Source organism: Oncorhynchus clarkii, chromosome 9 (genome assembly GCF_045791955.1).
Source record: "Oncorhynchus clarkii lewisi isolate Uvic-CL-2024 chromosome 9, UVic_Ocla_1.0, whole genome shotgun sequence".
Lineage (NCBI taxonomy): Eukaryota > Metazoa > Chordata > Actinopteri > Salmoniformes > Salmonidae > Oncorhynchus > Oncorhynchus clarkii.
Window position 1 is genome coordinate 8672764 of NC_092155.1, and position 19294 is coordinate 8692057.

General features: G+C 43.0%; 1 protein-coding gene across 1 annotated transcript; it reads right to left on the reverse strand.

Annotated features, from left to right (window-relative positions):
- Positions 1-345: 345 nt before the first annotated feature.
- On the reverse strand, positions 346-18064 carry LOC139415816 (zinc finger protein 100-like). Its single transcript, XM_071163931.1, has 3 exons — positions 17791-18064; positions 11507-11953; positions 346-2311 (listed from the first exon to the last, which is right to left on the reverse strand). Exons 1-3 carry the CDS (start codon positions 17954-17956, stop codon positions 984-986), a joined length of 1941 nt encoding a protein of 646 aa, XP_071020032.1. The 5' UTR covers positions 17957-18064; the 3' UTR covers positions 346-983.
- Between the last annotated feature and the right edge of the window lie 1230 nt (positions 18065-19294).

Below are 19294 nucleotides of genomic sequence, written 5' to 3' on the forward strand. Positions count from 1 at the left end.
TGCTCATATACAGACTTATGACCAATCACACGTGGCTCTAACCCCACTCCCCCACTGACCAATCATGTGGCTTTAACCCCTCTCTCCCACTGACCAATCATGTGGCTCTAACCCCACTCCCCAACTGACCAATCATGTGGCTTTAACCCCTCTCCCCCACTGACCAATCATGTGGCTCTAACCCCACTCCCCCACTGACCAATCATGTGGCTTTAACCCCTCTCTCCCACTGACCAATCATGTGGCTCTAACCCCACTCCCCAACTGACCAATCATGTGGCTTTAACCCCTCTCCCCCACTGACCAATCATGTGGCTCTAACCCCACTCCCCCACTGACCAATCATGTGGCTGTATCGTGATCATATAGACTTATGACCCAGTATACTTAAAAAAAATAAAAAATTCAGATGGGACCGAAAATAAATACAAAAAACCTTTAGGAGCCATATGCTATTCTGAAGAGGTTTCTTTTATCTGTTAAGATTTACAGGAAGATGATTCCATTGAATTAGATCTGCTTTCATATAGTTGAGTAATGGAATAAAGTTATCTTTATATATTTGTTGTCACTCATTAAGGATCCTAAGTATTTGATATTGATATTGCCATTCATTATTTTCCCCCCAGACAATCTCTTTGTCCTAATGTTCTTTCCAGTAACCGAAAGGTTGCTTGAATCGAATCTCCGAGCTGACGAGGTAAAAATCTGTCGTTCTGCCCCTGAACAAGGCAGTTAACCCCACCGTTCCTAGGCCGTCATTGAAAATAAGAATGTGTTCTTAACTGACCTGCCAAGTTAAATAAAAGGTCAAATAAAATAAAAAAAACTACTGATCCCCGGGTGCCGACAACGTGGACGGCGATTATGGCAGCCCCCCCCCAGCACCTCTCTGATTCACAGGGGTTGGGTTAAATGCGGGAGACACATTTCAGTGGAATGCATTCAGTTGGAACACTACCCAGGTATCCCCCCCTTCCCTTTCAGTTTCTGTCCTGTTTCTTTCCTTTGTGGACTTTATCCACATGCCTCAGCAGATTCGTCTTCTGAGTGAATCCTTTACCACAGACGGAGCAGCCATGGTGTTTCTCTCCTGTGTGAATCAGTTTGTGCCTCCTTAGGTCCCCTTTCTGATTGAAGCTTTTCCCACAGTCACCACAGCTAAAAGGTTTCTCGCCTGTGTGAGTCAGTTTGTGCATCGTTAGGTGCTCCTTCCGATTGAAGCTTTTCCCACAGTCAACACAGCTAAATGGTTTCTCTCCTGTGTGAGTCAGATTGTGCATGGTTAGGTGCCCCTTCCGATTGAAGCTTTTCCCACAGTCACCACAGCTAAATGGTTTCTCTCCTGTGTGAGTCAGTTTGTGTATGGTTAGGTGACCTTTCCGATTGAAGCTTTTCCCGCAGTCAACACAGCTAAATGGTTTCTCTCCTGTGTGAGTCAGTTTGTGTATGGTTAGGTGGCCTTTCCGATTGAAGCTTTTCCCACAGTCACCACAACTAAATGGTTTCTCTCCTGTGTGAGTCAGTTTATGTTCAGTTAGGCTCATCTTCCGATTGAAGCTTTTTCCACAGTCACCGCAGCTAAATGATTTCTCTCCTGTGTGAATCCTCATGTGATTGGGCAGGTTGTGTTTGAAGGTCATGCCACAGGGTTTCCCAATGTGACAGAGTCGGACATGGGCCTTCAGTTTACAGGTGGAGCTGAAGCTTTTTTTGCAAAAGCTACATTCACTGGGTCTCTTCTTGGTGAGAGTCACATGTCTCTTCAGGTCAGCTTTCAGAGCAAATGTTTCACCACAGTCATGACAGTGGTGAGTTCTTCTAGACATGGTGTTGGGTTTGGAACAATGTTCCCCCATTGGTGGGTTTCGATCCAATGTTGGGCTGGTATCCAACAGTGGACTGTTGTCAAGTCTTACTGGGTCTCTGCCTACAGCTGAGCTGTGGCTGGAGGCATTGTTTTGTTTATCTGGAAGGTCACAGGGAATGTAGAGACCCTTAATGTGGTTCACAGTGCCAAAAGGTTTGAGATCCACTGGTTTAGAGTCGCTCTCTCTGTTCTCCACAGTCTGGGTTTGGTCCTCCTGATCACATTCACTTTTCACACAGGAAGGAGAGAATATGAACTCTATGATATCAGGCTCCACCCCTTGAAGCTGCTCTTCCTCCTGACTGGTCCTGACTTCCTCCTGTTCCTCTTTAATCTGTTTGGTCTCTGGGTCCTTCTGCCCCAGACTGGGGCTCCACTCCTGCTCACAGTGCTGCTGATCAGGGGGAACCTCCTCTTCAGAGACAGAGGGCTGCAGGGATTCTGGAGGGAAAGAGAGAAGGAGCAGAGGTTACCTATACAGCCTGGATACAGAGGTTACCTATACAGCCTGGATACAGAGGTTACCCAGCTATACAGCCTGGATACAGAGGTTACCCAGCTATACAGCCTGGATACAGAGGTTACCCTGCTATACAGCCTGGATAGCTAGCTATACAGTCTTGATACTAGGGCTGGGCTATATCGAGTTTTTCAAATATATTTTAGCGTGATATGTAAAATGCCTGTATCGCAAGAATCGAGGTTATGTTGTAATGTTGTAACGTTTTGCAAATGCAGCATCTCACGGTCTCTTCTCTGTCAGCCCAATCATGTCCCAATTGCATGACAAGACGTGCACAGAGGTTATCCACCAATCACAACCCGAGACAGCCTTTCACATATTGTAACCACGCCGGAGAAGTGTAGCGATAAAATCATCCCCCAAAAGGGCAGCAATGTTTTTTCAGTAATATGGAAGTTTTCGGGTTTAAGAGGTCTGATGTTCAGCAAACAAATGTCCTGTGTAAAAATGTGTCGAAAGACGACGAGCAGCAGCACAACCAACCCCTCCAACTGAAACACGCGGTGGAATGGGAGGAATGCGGGAAAAACGTCTGATAAAAGACAAACTACCAGCCGCATCCTTTTCAAATGTTATCTCTTCTGACAAGAAAGGTTTGAGTTGGAAGGAGATAACGGATGCAGTGACCTATTACTACGCGAAAGATATCTTTACAGCAGAAAAGACAGGCTTTAAAAAGCTGCTAGGTAACACAGTTGACCACATATCAGCTGCCAAGTCGCAAGTATTTCACTGAAGAAGCCCTGCGGTGATTATACTCTGCTATCCGCGAAAGAGTGACAGAGAAGCTGGCTCGTGTTTCTTATTTTTCCACCTCAGCCGACCTATTGTCGAGCAGAACATCAGTAACTCTTTACCTAAGTTTGACAGTCCACTACGTAAATGACTACTGGAAATTGCAACATGTCTGCCTCCAGACGTCTTACTTCCCCGATGATCATAGGGGTGAAGTAATAGCCCCGGGTCTCAAAGACTCTCTGGCATCGGGGAAGATGAGCCTGACAGCGGGAGCAACATGATAAAAGCACTGCGCTTGAACAACTGGACCGGCCTGCAGTGCTTTGGGCCCAGGCTTCACCTCGACATCGGTATGTGTGACATTGGATAATTAAAGTGCATTCAAAGTAGTGATGTTCAGGCCAGCTGTAGGCTAATGTGTTAGTAGTGGTGTCGTTCTGCCAATCCAATAGCAAAGAACCACAGGCTGTTTTAATTATAACAACAAATTAACTAAATTAATACATTTTCAATCAAAAATAATTATATATAAATTACATATTCAAACAGCTAGTGGTTAAACATTCCCAGACAATAGAATAAACGTGTGGGTGTGTTCATTTGTTTTGCACAAATAGGCCTTGAGCGCTACTTTTTATTTTAATAAAGAACATTCATTTAAGAATGTCTTGACCTTTTTTATGTTTGGAGATAAACAAGAAATCGAGATTTAATGTGAATCATCCAAACCCCTGAAAAAAATGTAGATATTATTTTTTAGGCCATATGAGGATGTATTGTATGGTGAGGTCCCTGGTAAAAACCTCTGTATCCAGGCTGTTAGGACTGAATGAGGATGTATTGTATGGTGAGGTCCCTGGTAAAAACCTCTGTATCCAGGCTGTTAGGACTGAATGAGGATGTATTGTATGTTGAGGTCCCTGGTAAAAACCTCTGTATCCAGGCTGTTAGGACTGAATGAGGATGTATTGTATGTTGAGGTCCCTGGTAAAAACCTCTGTATCCAGGCTGTTAGGACTGAATGAGGATGTATTGTATGTTGAGGTCCCTGGTAAAAACCTCTGCGTTCAGACACTCTAGGTCTGGAAAAGAGGTTGTGTTAAGGACGTGGTCACATGACATGTGATTTACATCCTACGCTGTGTCTGTGGCAACATGTACGTGGGCCAGACATCCAGATGCTTGAAACCGAGCTGAAGCAAGGATGAAAATAACCTTGTTGCTTGTCTCTTTGTCCGGTGCTCTAACAGCGTGTCTTCTCTTCAATTCCAGGTGGAAGTGTCACCAAGAGGAGACGACAACCCTTCTGAATATATACTTTACGCCTCCAACTCAATCATCAAGTTTGCAGACGACACAACAGTAGTTGGCCTGATTACCAACAACGACAAGACAGACTACAGGGAGGAGGTGAGGGCCTGGTGGAGTGGTGTCAGGAAAATAACCTTCCCTCAACATCAACAAAACAAAGCTGATCGTGGACTTTAGGAGACAGCAGAGGGAGCCCCAATCCACATCGACAGGACAGCAGAGGGAGCCCCAATCCACATCGACAGGACAGCAGTGGAGAAGGAGGAAAGCTTCAAGTTGCTCTGCATACACACCACTGACAAACTGAAATGGTCCACCCACACAGACAGTGTGGTGAAGAAGGTGCAACGGGGGGCTTGGCCCCTAAGACCCTCAGACACTTTGACAGATGTACAATTGAGAGCATCCTGTCAGGCTGTATCACCGCCTGGTACGGCAACTGCACCGCCCGCAACTGCAGGGCTCTCCAGAGGGTGAAGCGGTATGCCAAACACATCCCCGGGGGCACAATGCCTGCCCTCCAGGACACCTACAGCACCCGATGTCCCAGGAAGATGATCAAGGACAACAACCACCCGAGACACTGCCTGTTCTCCCTACTATCATCCAGAAGGCGAGGTCAGTACAGGTGCATCAAAGCTGGGACCGAGAGACTGAAAAACAGCTTCAATCTCAAGGCCATCAGACTGTTAAATAGCCATCACTACCCAGCTACCCAATTATTTAAAAACTATATATAAATAACATCCCTTTATCAGGACCCTGTCTTTCATAGGTCATTCATAAAAATCCAAATAACAGATCTTGATTGTTAAGGGTTTAACTTCTTATGGAGGTGATCCCTGCAGAGGGACCGCTCAGCGGAATTTTCAGAGCGCCACCTATAGTACTTTACTTAGTACTCGTTAAATCTCAAACTTTCATTAAAATACACATGCCAGGTACTGAATTAAAGCTACACTCGTTGTGAATCTAGCCACCAAGTCAGATTTGTAAAATGCTTTTCGGCGAAAGCATGAGAAGCTATTATCTGATAGCATGCACCCCCCAAAATACCAGCACGACACGTAAACAACAGATTTTGCGGTAGCCGGCGCTACCCAAAACGCAGAAATAAAATATAAAACATTCATTACCTTGGACGAGCTTCTTTGTTGGCACTCCTATATGTCCCATAAACATCACAATTGGGTCTTTTTCCCGATTAAATCCGTCATTGTATACCCAAAATGTCATTTGCTGAAGGCCAGTCTGATGCTGCAAAAAGTCCATTTACAAGACGCAACGTCACTTTTTAAAATGACAAAAGTCGCCTATAAACTTTTACAAATCACTTCAAACGACTTTTCTAAACCAACTTTAGGTATTAATAAACGTTAATGATGTATCAAATTGATCACGGGGCGATCTGTATTCGATAGCAGCAAGTCTGGAAAACATCGTCCATTTTTTCCATTTCACAACATCCTGTGGTGCGTCAGAAGAAGGGAGGGGTCTATTTGTGTTGCAACCAGGGATAAATGATTCTGATATTGATAGCAATGGTGACATCGTGTGGAAGCTGTAGGCGTTTACAGGGGGTTTGCATATATTTTCCCTCGTCTTAAACAATTGATTGAATGGCGGATGAATATTTTTGTTTTGTTTTTGGTGAACAGTTTTACCAGGGATTTTTACTCCTAAACACGTTCTGTTATAGCTACAGACCCGATTTAACCAGTTTTAGAAACTTCAGAGTGTTTCCTATCCACACATACCTATCATATGCATATACTATATTCCTGGCATGAGTAGCAGGACTTTGAAATGTTGCGCGATTTTTAACAAAAAGCTGCGAAAATTCGCATCATCCATAACAGGTTTTAAATACTGTTTCCCAATGAACCATAAACAACTAATGAACATGAACCTGTGGAACGGTCGTTAAGACACTAACAGTTTACAGACGGTAGGTAATTACGGTCACAGTTATGAAAACTTAGGACACTAAAGAGGCCTATCTACTGACTCTGAAAAACACCAAAATAAAGATGCTCTGGGTCCCTGCTCATCTGCGTGAACGTGCCTTAGGCATGCTACAAGGAGGCATGAGGACTGCAGATGTGGCCAGGGCAATAAATTGCAATGTCCGTACTGTGAGACGCCTAAGACAGAGCTACAGGGAGACAGGACGGACAGCTGATCGTCCTAGCAGTGGCAGACCACGTGTAACAACACCTGCACAGGATCAGTACATCCGAACATCACACCTGCGGGACGGTTTTAACAGGACTACGACCCTAAGCACATTCTACTTCCGGCGCCGACAGAGATGGCCGCCTCGCTTCGCGTTCCTAGGAAACTATGCAGTTTTTTGTTTTTTTACGTGTTATTTCTTACATTAGTACCCCAGGTCATCTTAGGTTTCATCACATACAGTCGAGAAGAACTACTGAATATAAGATCAGCGTCAACTCACCATCAGTACGACCAAGAATACGCTTTTCGCGACGCAGATCCTGTGCTCTGCCTTACAAACAGGACAACGGAGTGGATCCCATGCAGCGACCCAAAAAAACGACTCCGAAAAAGAGGGAAACGAGGCGGTCTTCTGGTCAGACTCCGGAGACGGGCACACCGTGCACCATTCCCTAGCATTCTTCTTGCCAATGTCCAGTCTCTTGACAACAAGGTTGATGAAATCCGAGCAAGGGTAGCATTCCAGAGGGACATCAGAGACTGTAACGTTCTTTGCTTCACGGAAACGTGGCTTACTGGAGAGACGCTATCCGAAGCGGTGCAGCCAACAGGTTTCTCCACGCATCGCGCAGACAGGAAAAAACATCTTTCTGGTAAAAAGAGGGGCGGGGGCGTATGCCTTATGACTAACGTGACATGGTGTGATGAAAGAAACATACAAGAACTCAAATCCTTCTGTTCACCTGATTTAGAATTCCTCACAATCAAATGTAGACCGCATTATCTACCAAGAGAATTATCTTTGATTATAATCACAGCCGTATATATCCCCCCCCAAGCAGACACATCGTTGGCTCTGAATGAACTTTATTTGACTCTTTGCAAACTGGAAACCATTTATCCGGAGGCTGCATTCATTGTAGCTGGGGATTTTAACAAGGCTAATCTGAAAACAAGACTCCCCAAATTTTATCAGCATATCGATTGCGCAACCAGGGGTGGAAAGACCTTGGATCATTGTTACTCTAACTTCCGCGACGCATATAAGGCCCTGCCCCGCCCCCCTTTCGAAAAAGCTGACCACGACTCCATTCTGTTGATCCCTGCCTACAGACAGAAACTAAAACAAGAGGCTCCCACGCTGAGGTCTGTCCAACGCTGGTCTGACCAAGCTGACTCCACACTCCAAGACTGCTTCCATCACGTGGACTGGGACATGTTTCGTATTGCGTCAGACAACAACATTGACGAATACGCTGATTCGGTGTGCGAGTTCATTAGAACGTGCGTTGAAGATGTCAGGGTCTATAGTCAATCACGGACTACAGGAAGAAATCCAGCCCAGTCACGGACCAGGATGTCCTGCTGCCAGGCAGACTAAATAACTTTTTTGCCCGCTTTGAGGACAATACAGTGCCACTGACACGGCCTGCAACGAAAACTTGCGGTCTCTCCTTCACTGCAGCCGAGGTGAGTAAGACATTTAAACGTGTTAACCCTCGCAAGGCTGCAGGCCCAGACGGCATCCCCAGCCGCGCCCTCAGAGCATGCGCAGACCAGCTGGCCGGTGTGTTTACGGACATATTCAATCAATCCCTATACCAGTCTGCTGTTCCCACATGCTTCAAGAGGGCCACCATTGTTCCTGTTCCCAAGAAAGCTAAGGTAACTGAGCTAAACGACTACCGCCCCGTAGCACTCACTTCCGTCATCATGAAGTGCTTTGAGAGACTAGTCAAGGACCATATCACCCCCACCCTACCTGACACCCTAGACCCACTCCAATTTGCTTACCGCCCAAATAGGTCCACAGACGATGCAATCTCAACCACACTGCACACTGCCCTAACCCATCTGGACAAGAGGAATACCTATGTGAGAATGCTGTTCATTGACTACAGCTCGGCATTCAACACCATAGTACCCTCCAAGCTCGTCATCAAGCTCGAGACCCTGGGTCTCGACCCCGCCCTGTGCAACTGGGTACTGGACTTCCTGACGGGCCGCCCCCAGGTGGTGAGGGTAGGCAACAACATCTCCTCCCCGCTGATCCTCAACACTGGGGCCCCACAAGGGTGCGTTCTGAGCCCTCTCCTGTACTCCCTGTTCACCCACGACTGCGTGGCCACGCACGCCTCCAACTCAATCATCAAGTTTGCGGACGACACAACAGTGGTAGGCTTGATTACCAACAACGACGAGACGGCCTACAGGGAGGAGGTGAGGGCCCTCGGAGTGTGGTGTCAGGAAAATAACCTCACACTCAACGTCAACAAAACTAAGGAGATGATTGTGGACTTCAGGAAACAGCAGAGGGAACACCCCCCTATCCACATCGATGGAACAGTAGTGGAGAGGGTAGCAAGTTTTAAGTTCCTCGGCATACACATCACAGACAAACTGAATTGGTCCACTCACACAGACAGCATTGTGAAGAAGGCGCAGCAGCGCCTCTTCAACCTCAGGAGGCTGAAGAAATTCGGCTTGTCACCAAAAGCACTCACAAACTTCTACAGATGCACAATCGAGAGCATCCTGGCGGGCTGTATCACCGCCTGGTACGGCAACTGCTCCGCCCTCAACCGTAAGGCTCTCCAGAGGGTAGTGAGGTCTGCACAACGCATCACCGGGGGCAAACTACCTGCCCTCCAGGACACCTACACCACCCGATGTCACAGGAAGGCCATAAAGATCATCAAGGACATCAACCACCCGAGCCACTGCCTGTTCACCCCGCTATCATCCAGAAGGCGAGGTCAGTACAGGTGCATCAAAGCTGGGACCGAGAGACTGAAAAACAGCTTCTATCTCAAGGCTATCAGACTGTTAAACAGCCACCATTAACATTGAGTGGCTGCTGCCAACACACTGACACTGACTCAACTCCAGCCACTTTAATAATGGGAATTGATGGGAAATGATGTAAATATATCACTAGCCACTTTAAACAATGCTACCTTATATAATGTTACTTACCCTACATTATTCATCTCATATGCATACGTATATACTGTACTCTATATCATCGACTGTATCCTTATGTAATACATGTATCACTAGCCACTTTAACTATGCCACTTTGTTTACATACTCATCTCATATGTATATACTGTACTCGATACCATCTACTGTATCTGCCTATGCTGCTCTGTACCATCACTCATTCATATATCCTTATGTACATATTCTTTATCCCCTCACACTGTGTACAAGACAGTAGTTTTGGAATTGTTAGTTAGATTACTTGTTGGTTATTACTGCATTGTCGGAACTAGAAGCACAAGCATTTCGCTACACTCGCATTAACATCTGCTAACCATGTGTATGTGACAAATAAGATTTGATTTGATTTGACAGACAAGACAACGCAGGAGTGGCTTCGGGACAAGTCTCTGAATGTCCTTGAGGGGCCCAACCAGAGCCCGGACTTGAACCCGATCTAACATCTCTGGAGAGACCTGAAAATATCTGTGCAGCAACGCTAACCCATCCAACCAGACAGGGCTTGAGAGGATCTGCAGAGAAGAATGGGAGAAACTCCCCAAATACAAGTGTGCCAAGTTTGTAGCGTCATACCCAAGAAGACTCGAGGCTGTAATCGCTGCCAAAGGTGCTTCAATGAAGTACTGAGTAAAGGGTCTGAATACTAATGTAAATGGATATGCAAAAAAAAATCTAAAAACCTGTTTTTGCATTGTCATTATGGGGTATTGTGATGTCATTATGGGGTATTGTGATGTCATTATGGGGTATTGTGATGTCATTATGGGGTATTGTGATGTCATTATAGGGTATTGTGTTGTCATTATGGGGTATTGTGATGTCATTATAGGGTATTGAGATGTCATTATAGGGTATTGTGATGTCATTATGGGGTATTGTGATGTCATTATGGGGTATTGTGTTGTCATTATGGGGTATTGTGATGTCATTATGGGGCATTGTGTTGTCATTATGGGGCATTGTGTTGTCATTATGGGGTATTGTGATGTCATTATGGGGTATTGGTGGGGGCAGAATTGATCTGCCTGCATAAACGCAGCCTTAGTGGCCTCATCTGTCCCACTGTTTGGGGAGATTTGCTCTGAGGAAGGTTGAACGACAGAAAGATAAAATGTAAGAAATGTGCATCTGTTTCTTTTTTTTCTGCTTCTAAAGTCAGTAAATTCTAGAACCTTTCATACTTTCAAATAACTTCCTGGTTTTCGTGACACAGACATGTTTTTATCCAGCTGTCAGTACGTCCACATACTAACCTAGTAGATCTACATACGAACCTAGTAGATCTACATACGAACCTAGTAGATCCACATACTAACCTAGTAGATCTACATACGAACCTAGTAGATCTACATACGAACCTAGTAGATCTACATACTAACCTAGTAGATCCACATACTAACCTAGTAGATCCACATACGAACCTAGTAGATCCACATACGAACCTAGTAGATCCACATACGAACCTAGTAGATCCACATACGAACCTAGTAGATCCACATACGAACCTAGTAGATCTACATACGAACCTATTAGATCCACATACGAACCTAGTAGTACTACATACGAACCTAGTAGATCCACATACAAACCTAGTAGATCCACATACAAACCTAGTAGATCCACATACGAACCTAGTAGATCTACATACAAACCTAGTAGATCTACATACGAACCTAGTAGATCCACATACGAACCTAGTAGATCTACATACGAACCTATTAGATCCACATACGAACCTAGTAGTACTACATACGAACCTAGTAGATCCACATACAAACCTAGTAGATCCACATACAAACCTAGTAGATCCACATACGAACCTAGTAGATCTACATACGAACCTAGTAGATCTACATACGAACCTAGTAGATCTACATACTAACCTGTTCTACATAGTTTAATCTCTGGTGTGATCCGCAGCAGTCTCCGTAGCAGATCATTCTCTTCCTGGTACTCTGCTACTGCTTTCGCAAATTCCCCAGAAATCTCCACAGCAGCAAACGCCGTTAAACGCTCATTTAAAAACTCTTGAAACGACTGTAGTTTAGACATTTTCAGGAGAGTTGGGTGTTCAGCAAGTATGGGATCTTGACGTGGGTCCTCCTGATCACATTCACTTTTCACACAAGGAGGAGTAAATATGAACTCTATGATATCAGGCTCCACCCCTTGAAGCTGCGCTTCCTCCTGACTGGTCCTGACTTCCTCCTGTTCCTCTTTAATCTGTTTGGTCTCTGGGTCCTTCTGTCCCAGACTGGGGCTCCACTCCTGCTCACAGTGCTGCTGCTCAGGGGGAACCTCTTCTTCAGAGACAGAGGGCTGCACGGGTTCTGGAGGGAAGGAGAGGAGGAGCAGAGGTTACCTATACAGCCTGGATACAGAGGTTACCTATACAGCCTGGATACAGAGGTTACCTATACAGCCTGGATACAGAGGTTACCCAGCTATACAGCCTGGATACAGAGGTTACCTATACAGCCTGGATACAGAGGTTACCACAGTCCCCAAATCCAGAACAAATTCAAGAAAGCGATCAGTATTATGAAGAGCCATTGTTGCATCGAACTCCGTTCCATCTGAAATTTCTCAAGCGAACAGCAAACCTGTTTAAGAAAACAGAAAGCAACACCTCTCCCCTTCTTGACCTAGATCATTTTGTGTGTATGTATTGATATATTGATGTAGGCTACGTGTGCCTTTAAAAAATATTTTCTGTAGTTTTGTCCTTGAGCTGTTCTTGTCTATGAATGTTCTGGACGATGTCATGTTTCACGTGAACCCCAGGAAGAGTAGCTTTTGCAACAGCTAATGGGAATCCTATTAAAATACCAAGTTACCACAGTATAAGTCACAACCATAAAACTTAACTGTCAAAACAGGGAAATGGTTTTAATAGTTTTTCCACCATTCATTTTTCCCCATAGGGGATTTTAGAATAAAATAAGGGCTGTGTTTTGTGTTGGCTTACCCTTTACAATGACTTAAAATAAGGAGTCTTACTCTTTACAATGACTTAAAATAAGGAGTCTTACCCTTTACAATGACTTAAAATAAGGAGTCTTACCCTTTACAATGACTTAAAATAAGGAGGCTTACCCTTTACAATGACTTAAAATAAGGAGGCTTACCCTTTACCATGACTTAAAATAAGGAGTCTTACCCTTTACCATGACTTAAAATAAGGAGTCTTACCCTTTACCCTGACTTAAAATAAGGAGTCTTACACTTTACAATGACTTAAAATAAGGAGTCTTACCCTTTACAATGACTTAAAATAAGGAGTCTTACCCTTTACAATGACTTAAAATAAGGAGTCTTACCCTTTACAATGACTTAAAATAAGGAGTCACCCTTTACAATGACTTAAAATAAGGAGTCTTACCCTGGCGTGACATTTGATAACCATGTAAATCTCTCTAGGACAAGGTGACTTTTATTAATATATTCACCTGTATTTACTACCCAAAAATGAAATGCTAATCAGCTCCTGATGTGGCTATCATAAAGAACTACAAACACAAATAACTACAAACGCAAATAACTACAAACGCAAAGAACTACAAACGCAAAGAACTACAAACGCAAAGAACTACAAACGCAAAGAACTACAAACATAAAGAACTTCAAACATAAAGAACTACAAACAAAGAACTACAAACATAAGGAACTACAAACATAAATGACTACAAACAAAGAACTACAAACACCATGATCTTTTATTTATTATTTTATATTATGCTGTTGATATTTTCATCATTGCAGCATCAAGAGTTTTGTCCTTTTTAGCCTCTCCTTTTGAATGTATGAAGAAGGCACAGTGATGCTGAAACGTTGGTGATTTACCCAATAAATTACTGGGAGTTTATATATGGAGTTTATATATGGAGTTTATATATGGAGTTTATATATGGAGTTTATATATGGAGTTTATATATGGAGTTTATATATGGAGTTTACATATGGAGTTTACATATGGAGTTTACATATGGAGTTTACATATGGAGTTTACATATGGAGTTTACATATGGAGTTTACATATGGAGTTTACATATGGAGTTTATATATGGAGTTTACATATGGAGTTTATATATGGAGTTTATATATGGAGTTTATATATGGAGTTTATATATGGAGTTTATATATGGAGTTTATATATGGAGTTTACATATGGAGTTTACATATGGAGTTTACATATGGAGTTTACATATGGAGTTTACATATGGAGTTTACATATGGAGTTTACATATGGAGTTTACATATGGAGTTTACATATGGAGTTTATATATGGAGTTTATATATGGAGTTTATATATGGAGTTTATATATGGAGTTTATATATGGAGTTTATATATGGAGTTTATATATGGAGTTTATATATGGAGTTTATATATGGAGTTTATGACTCTCTATATTTTTATAGTTTATTCGCCGTTAGTCAGCACCTCCACACAAAATAATTTTTCTGGGTGTGCGCCAACTCATGTTTGTTTATTCTACCAAATAATTGATTAAAACACACTTTTTTTTTTCCAATGAAGGTCTACAGTCGTGGCCAAAGGTTTTGAGAATGACACAAATATTAATTGTCACAAAGTCTGCTGCCTCAGTTTGTATTATGGCAATTTGCATATACTCCAGAATGTTATGTAGAGTGATCAGAAGAATTGCAATTAATTGCAAAGTCCCTATTTGCCATGCAAATGAACTGAATCTCCAAAAAACATTTCCACTGCATTTCAGTCCTGCCACAAAAGGACCAGTTGGCATCTTGTCAGTGATTCTCTCGTTAACACAAGTGTGAGTGTTGACGAGGACAAGGCTGGAGATCACTCTGTCATGCTGATTGAGTTCGAATAACAGACTGGAAGCTGCACCCTCCTGTGCTTGGAATCATTGTTCTTCCTCTGTAACCATGGTTACCTGTAAGGAAACACGTGCCGTCATCATTGCTTTGCACAAGAAGGGCTTCACAGGCAAGGATATTGCTGCCAGTAAGATTGCACCTAAATCAACCATTTATCGGATCATCAAGAACTTCAAGGAGAGCGGTTCAGTTGTTGTGAAGGCGGCTTCAGGGCGCCCAAGAAAGTCCAGCAAGCGCCAGGACCATCTCCTAAAGTTGATTTAGCTGCATGATCGGGGCACCACCAGTACAGAGCTTGCTCAGGAATGGCAGCAGGCAGGCGTGAGTGCATCTGCATGCACAGTGAGGTGAAGACTTTTGGAGGATGGCCTGGTGTCAAGAAGGGCAGCAAAGAAGCCACTTCTCTCCAGGAAAAACATCAGGGACAGACTGATATTCTGCAAAAGGTACAGGGATTGGACTGGTGAGGACTGGGGTAAAGTCATTTTCTCTGATGAATCCCCTTTCCGATTGTTTGGGGCAAACCCGGAAAAAATCTTGTCCGGAGAAGACAAGGTGAGCGCTACCATCAGTCCTGTGTCATGCCAAAAGTAAAGCATCCTGAGACCATTCATGTGTGTGGTTGCTTCTCAGCCAAGGGTGTAGGCTCACTCACAATTTTGCCTAAGAAAACAGCCATGAATAAAGAATGGTACCAACAAATCCTCAGAGAGCAACTTCTCCCAACCATCCAGGAACAGTTTGGTGACGAACAATGCCTTTTGTGACAAACTCCAAGCATTGATTACGCAAGGATGGGCTGCCATCAGTCAGGATGTGGCCCAGAAGTTAATTGACAGCATGCCAGGGCGGATTGCAGAGGTCTTGAAAAAGAATGGTCAACACTGACTCTTTGCATCAACTTCATGTAATTGTCAATAAAAGCCTTTGACACTTATGAAATGCTTGTAATTATACTTCAGTATTCCATAGTAACATCTGACAAAAATATCTAAAGACACTGAAGCAGTAAACTTTGAAAATGAATATTTGTGTCATTATCAAAACTTTTGGCCACGACTGTACAGTACTCTGTAGGGTAGCACCATGGTGTAGCCAGAGGGCAGCTAGTTTCCGTCTTCCTCTGGGTACAATGACTTCAATACAAAACCTAGGAGGTTCAATGTTCTCACCCCCTTCTATAGACTTACACAGTAATTAGGACAACTTTGGGACGACATCCTCCAACCTATCAGAGCTCTTGCAGCATGAACTGACATGTTGTCCACACACTCATAGGATCAGAGAATTAAACTAGTACTGAAAGCATAAGCTACAGCTAGCTAGCACTGCATAACATGTGGTGAGTAGTTGACTCAAAGAGAGAAAGACAATAGTTGAACACTTTTGAATGATTTAATACCTTCAAAAATGAAGGAGAAGATAGGGAGAGCTGGCTAAATTTGATCTATTTTTCACTTCCACTTAGCTAGCGAATGCAGCTAGCTAATTAAGCCTACTCAAACACCCAGCTCAAAAAGAGATTGATGCTATGCTAGTGTAACCAATGGCTAGCTAGTTAGCAGTGGGCGCTAATAGCGTTTCAAGGTAAGCTTTTGGTTTTATTAATTTATTTCCATCGGTGCAACTGCTAAACTGCTTGCTGACTACACTGTACTGCATGATTGTAGAGGGTTTACTAACGTGATAGTTCTAGTAGCTATGGTTTTATTGACGTTATAATTTAACTAGACAAGTCAGTTAAGAACAAATTCTTATTAACAAAATACAGTCTACTGGGGAAGAGTGGGTTAACTGCCTTGTTCAGGGGCAGAACGACAGATTTTTACCTTGTCAGCTCAGGGATTCGATCCAGCAACCTTATGGTTACTGGCCCAACGCTCTAACCACTAAGCTACCTGCCGCCCCATTTTAGCTAATAATGGTGACAACTATGAAGGCTGTGTGTAGTGGTTATGATATGAAGGTTTGGCTTGGAAAGATTTTTTTGCCTGGTCACAGACAGCTGATGTGTTGTGCACTGAAGGGAAAGGTGAGACGCAAGAAGGAATTATAGCTACAACGTTCAAAGTGATCATACTGTTTGCATGTTTCTGTTACGAAAGTGAACTGCATTTGCGTGTAATCAGGGGTTTATTCATTCCACAGATTGTTAAAAAAAACTTTATTAAACAGGGATAAACATACCTGAATTTGTCCAATAGAAACTCTTGTTTGCAACTGTTAGACTAATGATTACACCCTAGATCAGCTAGATGCAGGCAAGAGTGTGCAAGGCGGTATTAAAATGTCTCGCTGTCTGTCACCTTGATTACACATATTCTTCTCAACCTGTGCACCTGTGTTGTATACTATCATTCATAGGCTATGCTAGCCTACTCAAACAAAAATGGATGTTATGTTAGCTAGCGAATGCAGCTAGCCTACTCAAACAAAAATGGATGCTATGTTAGCTAGCTGGACATGGCGATCCAACTGTTAGATTAGTAATTACACCCTAGATCAGTTAGATGCAGGCAAGAGTCTGCATGGTGGTATTAAATGTGTCGCTGTCTGTGACCTAAAATGTTTCTCAACCTGTGCATGCATCTATGTTGTAAACTTTCATTCATAGGCTAGGCTAGGTTGTAGCAACCTCATGATGGCTATAGGGAAAATGTGAGTATCATGTAGTAACCTAAACCTATCAATGTTACATTGAGCTGGGCGAATGGAATATGAATGACAGTCATCCAATATGCTAATAGAAATAAGGCCGTGCTCATAAAAAAACAGCACTGACCGCCACTGAAGAAAATATTGCTAAAAGTCACCTTGTCAGAGAGAGATATACATGGTTATCAAACCGTCACACCGGGGTAAGCCAACAGGAAACGCAGTCCAAATTTTACGTCTTCTAAAATCCCCTATGGGAAAAATGAATGGTGGGAAAACGATTGGAACCCTGTTTGAGCGCTAGGTTTTATGGGTATTATTACACCCCCACTGTGGGACTCTATACAGGCTTTAGACATCAGGGTTGTGGTCTATTTGAATTTTTACGCCAGTAAATTCAAGACCAGGCTAACTATAATGCCAATTCAATAATTAAAAACTAGAATCCATTTTCAATTACTTCTCTGTATTTCTAAAGTGTATCAATTTTGAATTATAAATTAAAATCACTTCCTGTTTTTATGACAATGTTTTTATCCATGCACGGTAGGTTTAAAAACAACTTCTTAAACGTGTATGAAGTGGTGATCAGTTAACAGTTTATCAATAAAGTATAACTATAGCTAGCTATCAGTATCTACATACGAACCTATTCGACATAGTTGTATCTCTGGTGTCCTCCGCAGCAGTCTCCGTAGCCGATCATTCTCCTCCTGGTACTCCACTACCGTTTTCTCAACTGCACCGAAAATATCCACAGCAGCCGCCGATAAACGATCATTTAAAAACACACACAACATCTGTAGTTTAGACATTTTCTGTCAAATTAGAGATGGGTAGCCTATTTAGTTTAGTAAGTATGTCTTTCTTTACTGCACACAAAGAACAATAAAACCTCGTTACCAATCCTACTTCCGTGTTCTAGTCAAGGAATCTTGGGACGTTCTAGTTGGTGACGAACCCAGAAACACAACAGGGCCGCCAGCTGGATGGGAGTTTACTGTGCAAGGCAGCCTACATACCAGTAGTAAAGTAGAACGCCGACTACATGTAGACAAATAGTGGTTATCATAAGTATAGGATGATCTGGGAGAATCTATTCTTCCCCAGGAGTCAACAGTTTATCATTACTCCATACAAGATTAAATCAACATGATGAATGAGCAGCATTAGGTCAGAATTTATGAGAATACTCTTGGATAAATGCAAGGATACCTTTTCTGGAATTGTTTTTCATTTCATTTCATGTATCAATTACATCAGCCTGACCTAAATCAAATGACCAGATATTGCTGTTTCTAATGAAGGGAAAAATTAAACAGACTTTGAACAGCAGAACTGTGAATTTCCTACAATACTCTGTACTGTTTGATCATTACCTCGTCATTCAAATCAAATCAAACTTTATTTACATACACTGTTTTACAACATTAAGTCCGTGGTACAGTATATGTATTTATCTGAGACCCACAGTATGAATGGTCTGGAGTTACTCTCCTTTCCTAAGAGTGACTGAAGACCTTATTTCTATTGTCAGTTTTTCTCTCTTTGTGGATATTATTCATATTCCTCAGCAGATAAGTCTTCTGAGTCATTATTTTATCACAGACGGAGCAGCCATGTTATTTCACTCCTGTATGAGTCTGTCATGTTCATTTAGGTGTTGCTTGGGATTGAAGCTATTCCCACTGTCAGCACAGCTAAATGGTTTCTCTCTTCAGTGAATGCGTATAATGTCTGGTTAGGTGTTGCTTGGGATAGAAGCTTTTCCCCAAGTCACCACAGCCAAATGGTTTCTCTCTTCTGTGAATTCTCATGTACATGGACAGATGTTTGAAGGTCTTGCCATAAAAGGGGCGGGTGTAGGGTTCCAACATTGGGGGGTTCTGATCCAATGGTGGACTGGGATCCAATGGTGGGCTGGGATCCAATGGTGGGCTGGGATCCAATGGTGGGCTGGGATCCGATGGTGGGCTGAGATCCGATGGTGGGCTGGGATCCAATGGTGGGCTGAGATCAGATGGTGGGCTGGGATCCAATGGTGGGCTCAGATCCAATGGTGGGCTGGGATCCAATGGTGGGCTGCTTGTCAAGTCCTACATGGTCGCTACTTATGGCTGAGCTGTGGCTTTAGGTGTAACAGTATAACTTTA

What these genes read in the sequence shown, in the direction of transcription:
- LOC139415816 (XM_071163931.1), bottom strand. Translation starts at nt 17,956, where the DNA reads ATGTCTAAACTACAGATGTTGTGTGTGTTTTTAAATGATCGTTTATCG. An exon ending in GATACAACTATGTCGAATAG is followed by an intron (nt 11,954 to 17,790) that starts GTTCGTATGTAG and finishes CCTTCCCTCCAG; the next exon opens with AACCCGTGCAGCCCTCTGTC. An exon ending in GATTAAACTATGTAGAACAG is followed by an intron (nt 2,312 to 11,506) that starts GTTAGTATGTAG and finishes CTTTCCCTCCAG; the next exon opens with AATCCCTGCAGCCCTCTGTC.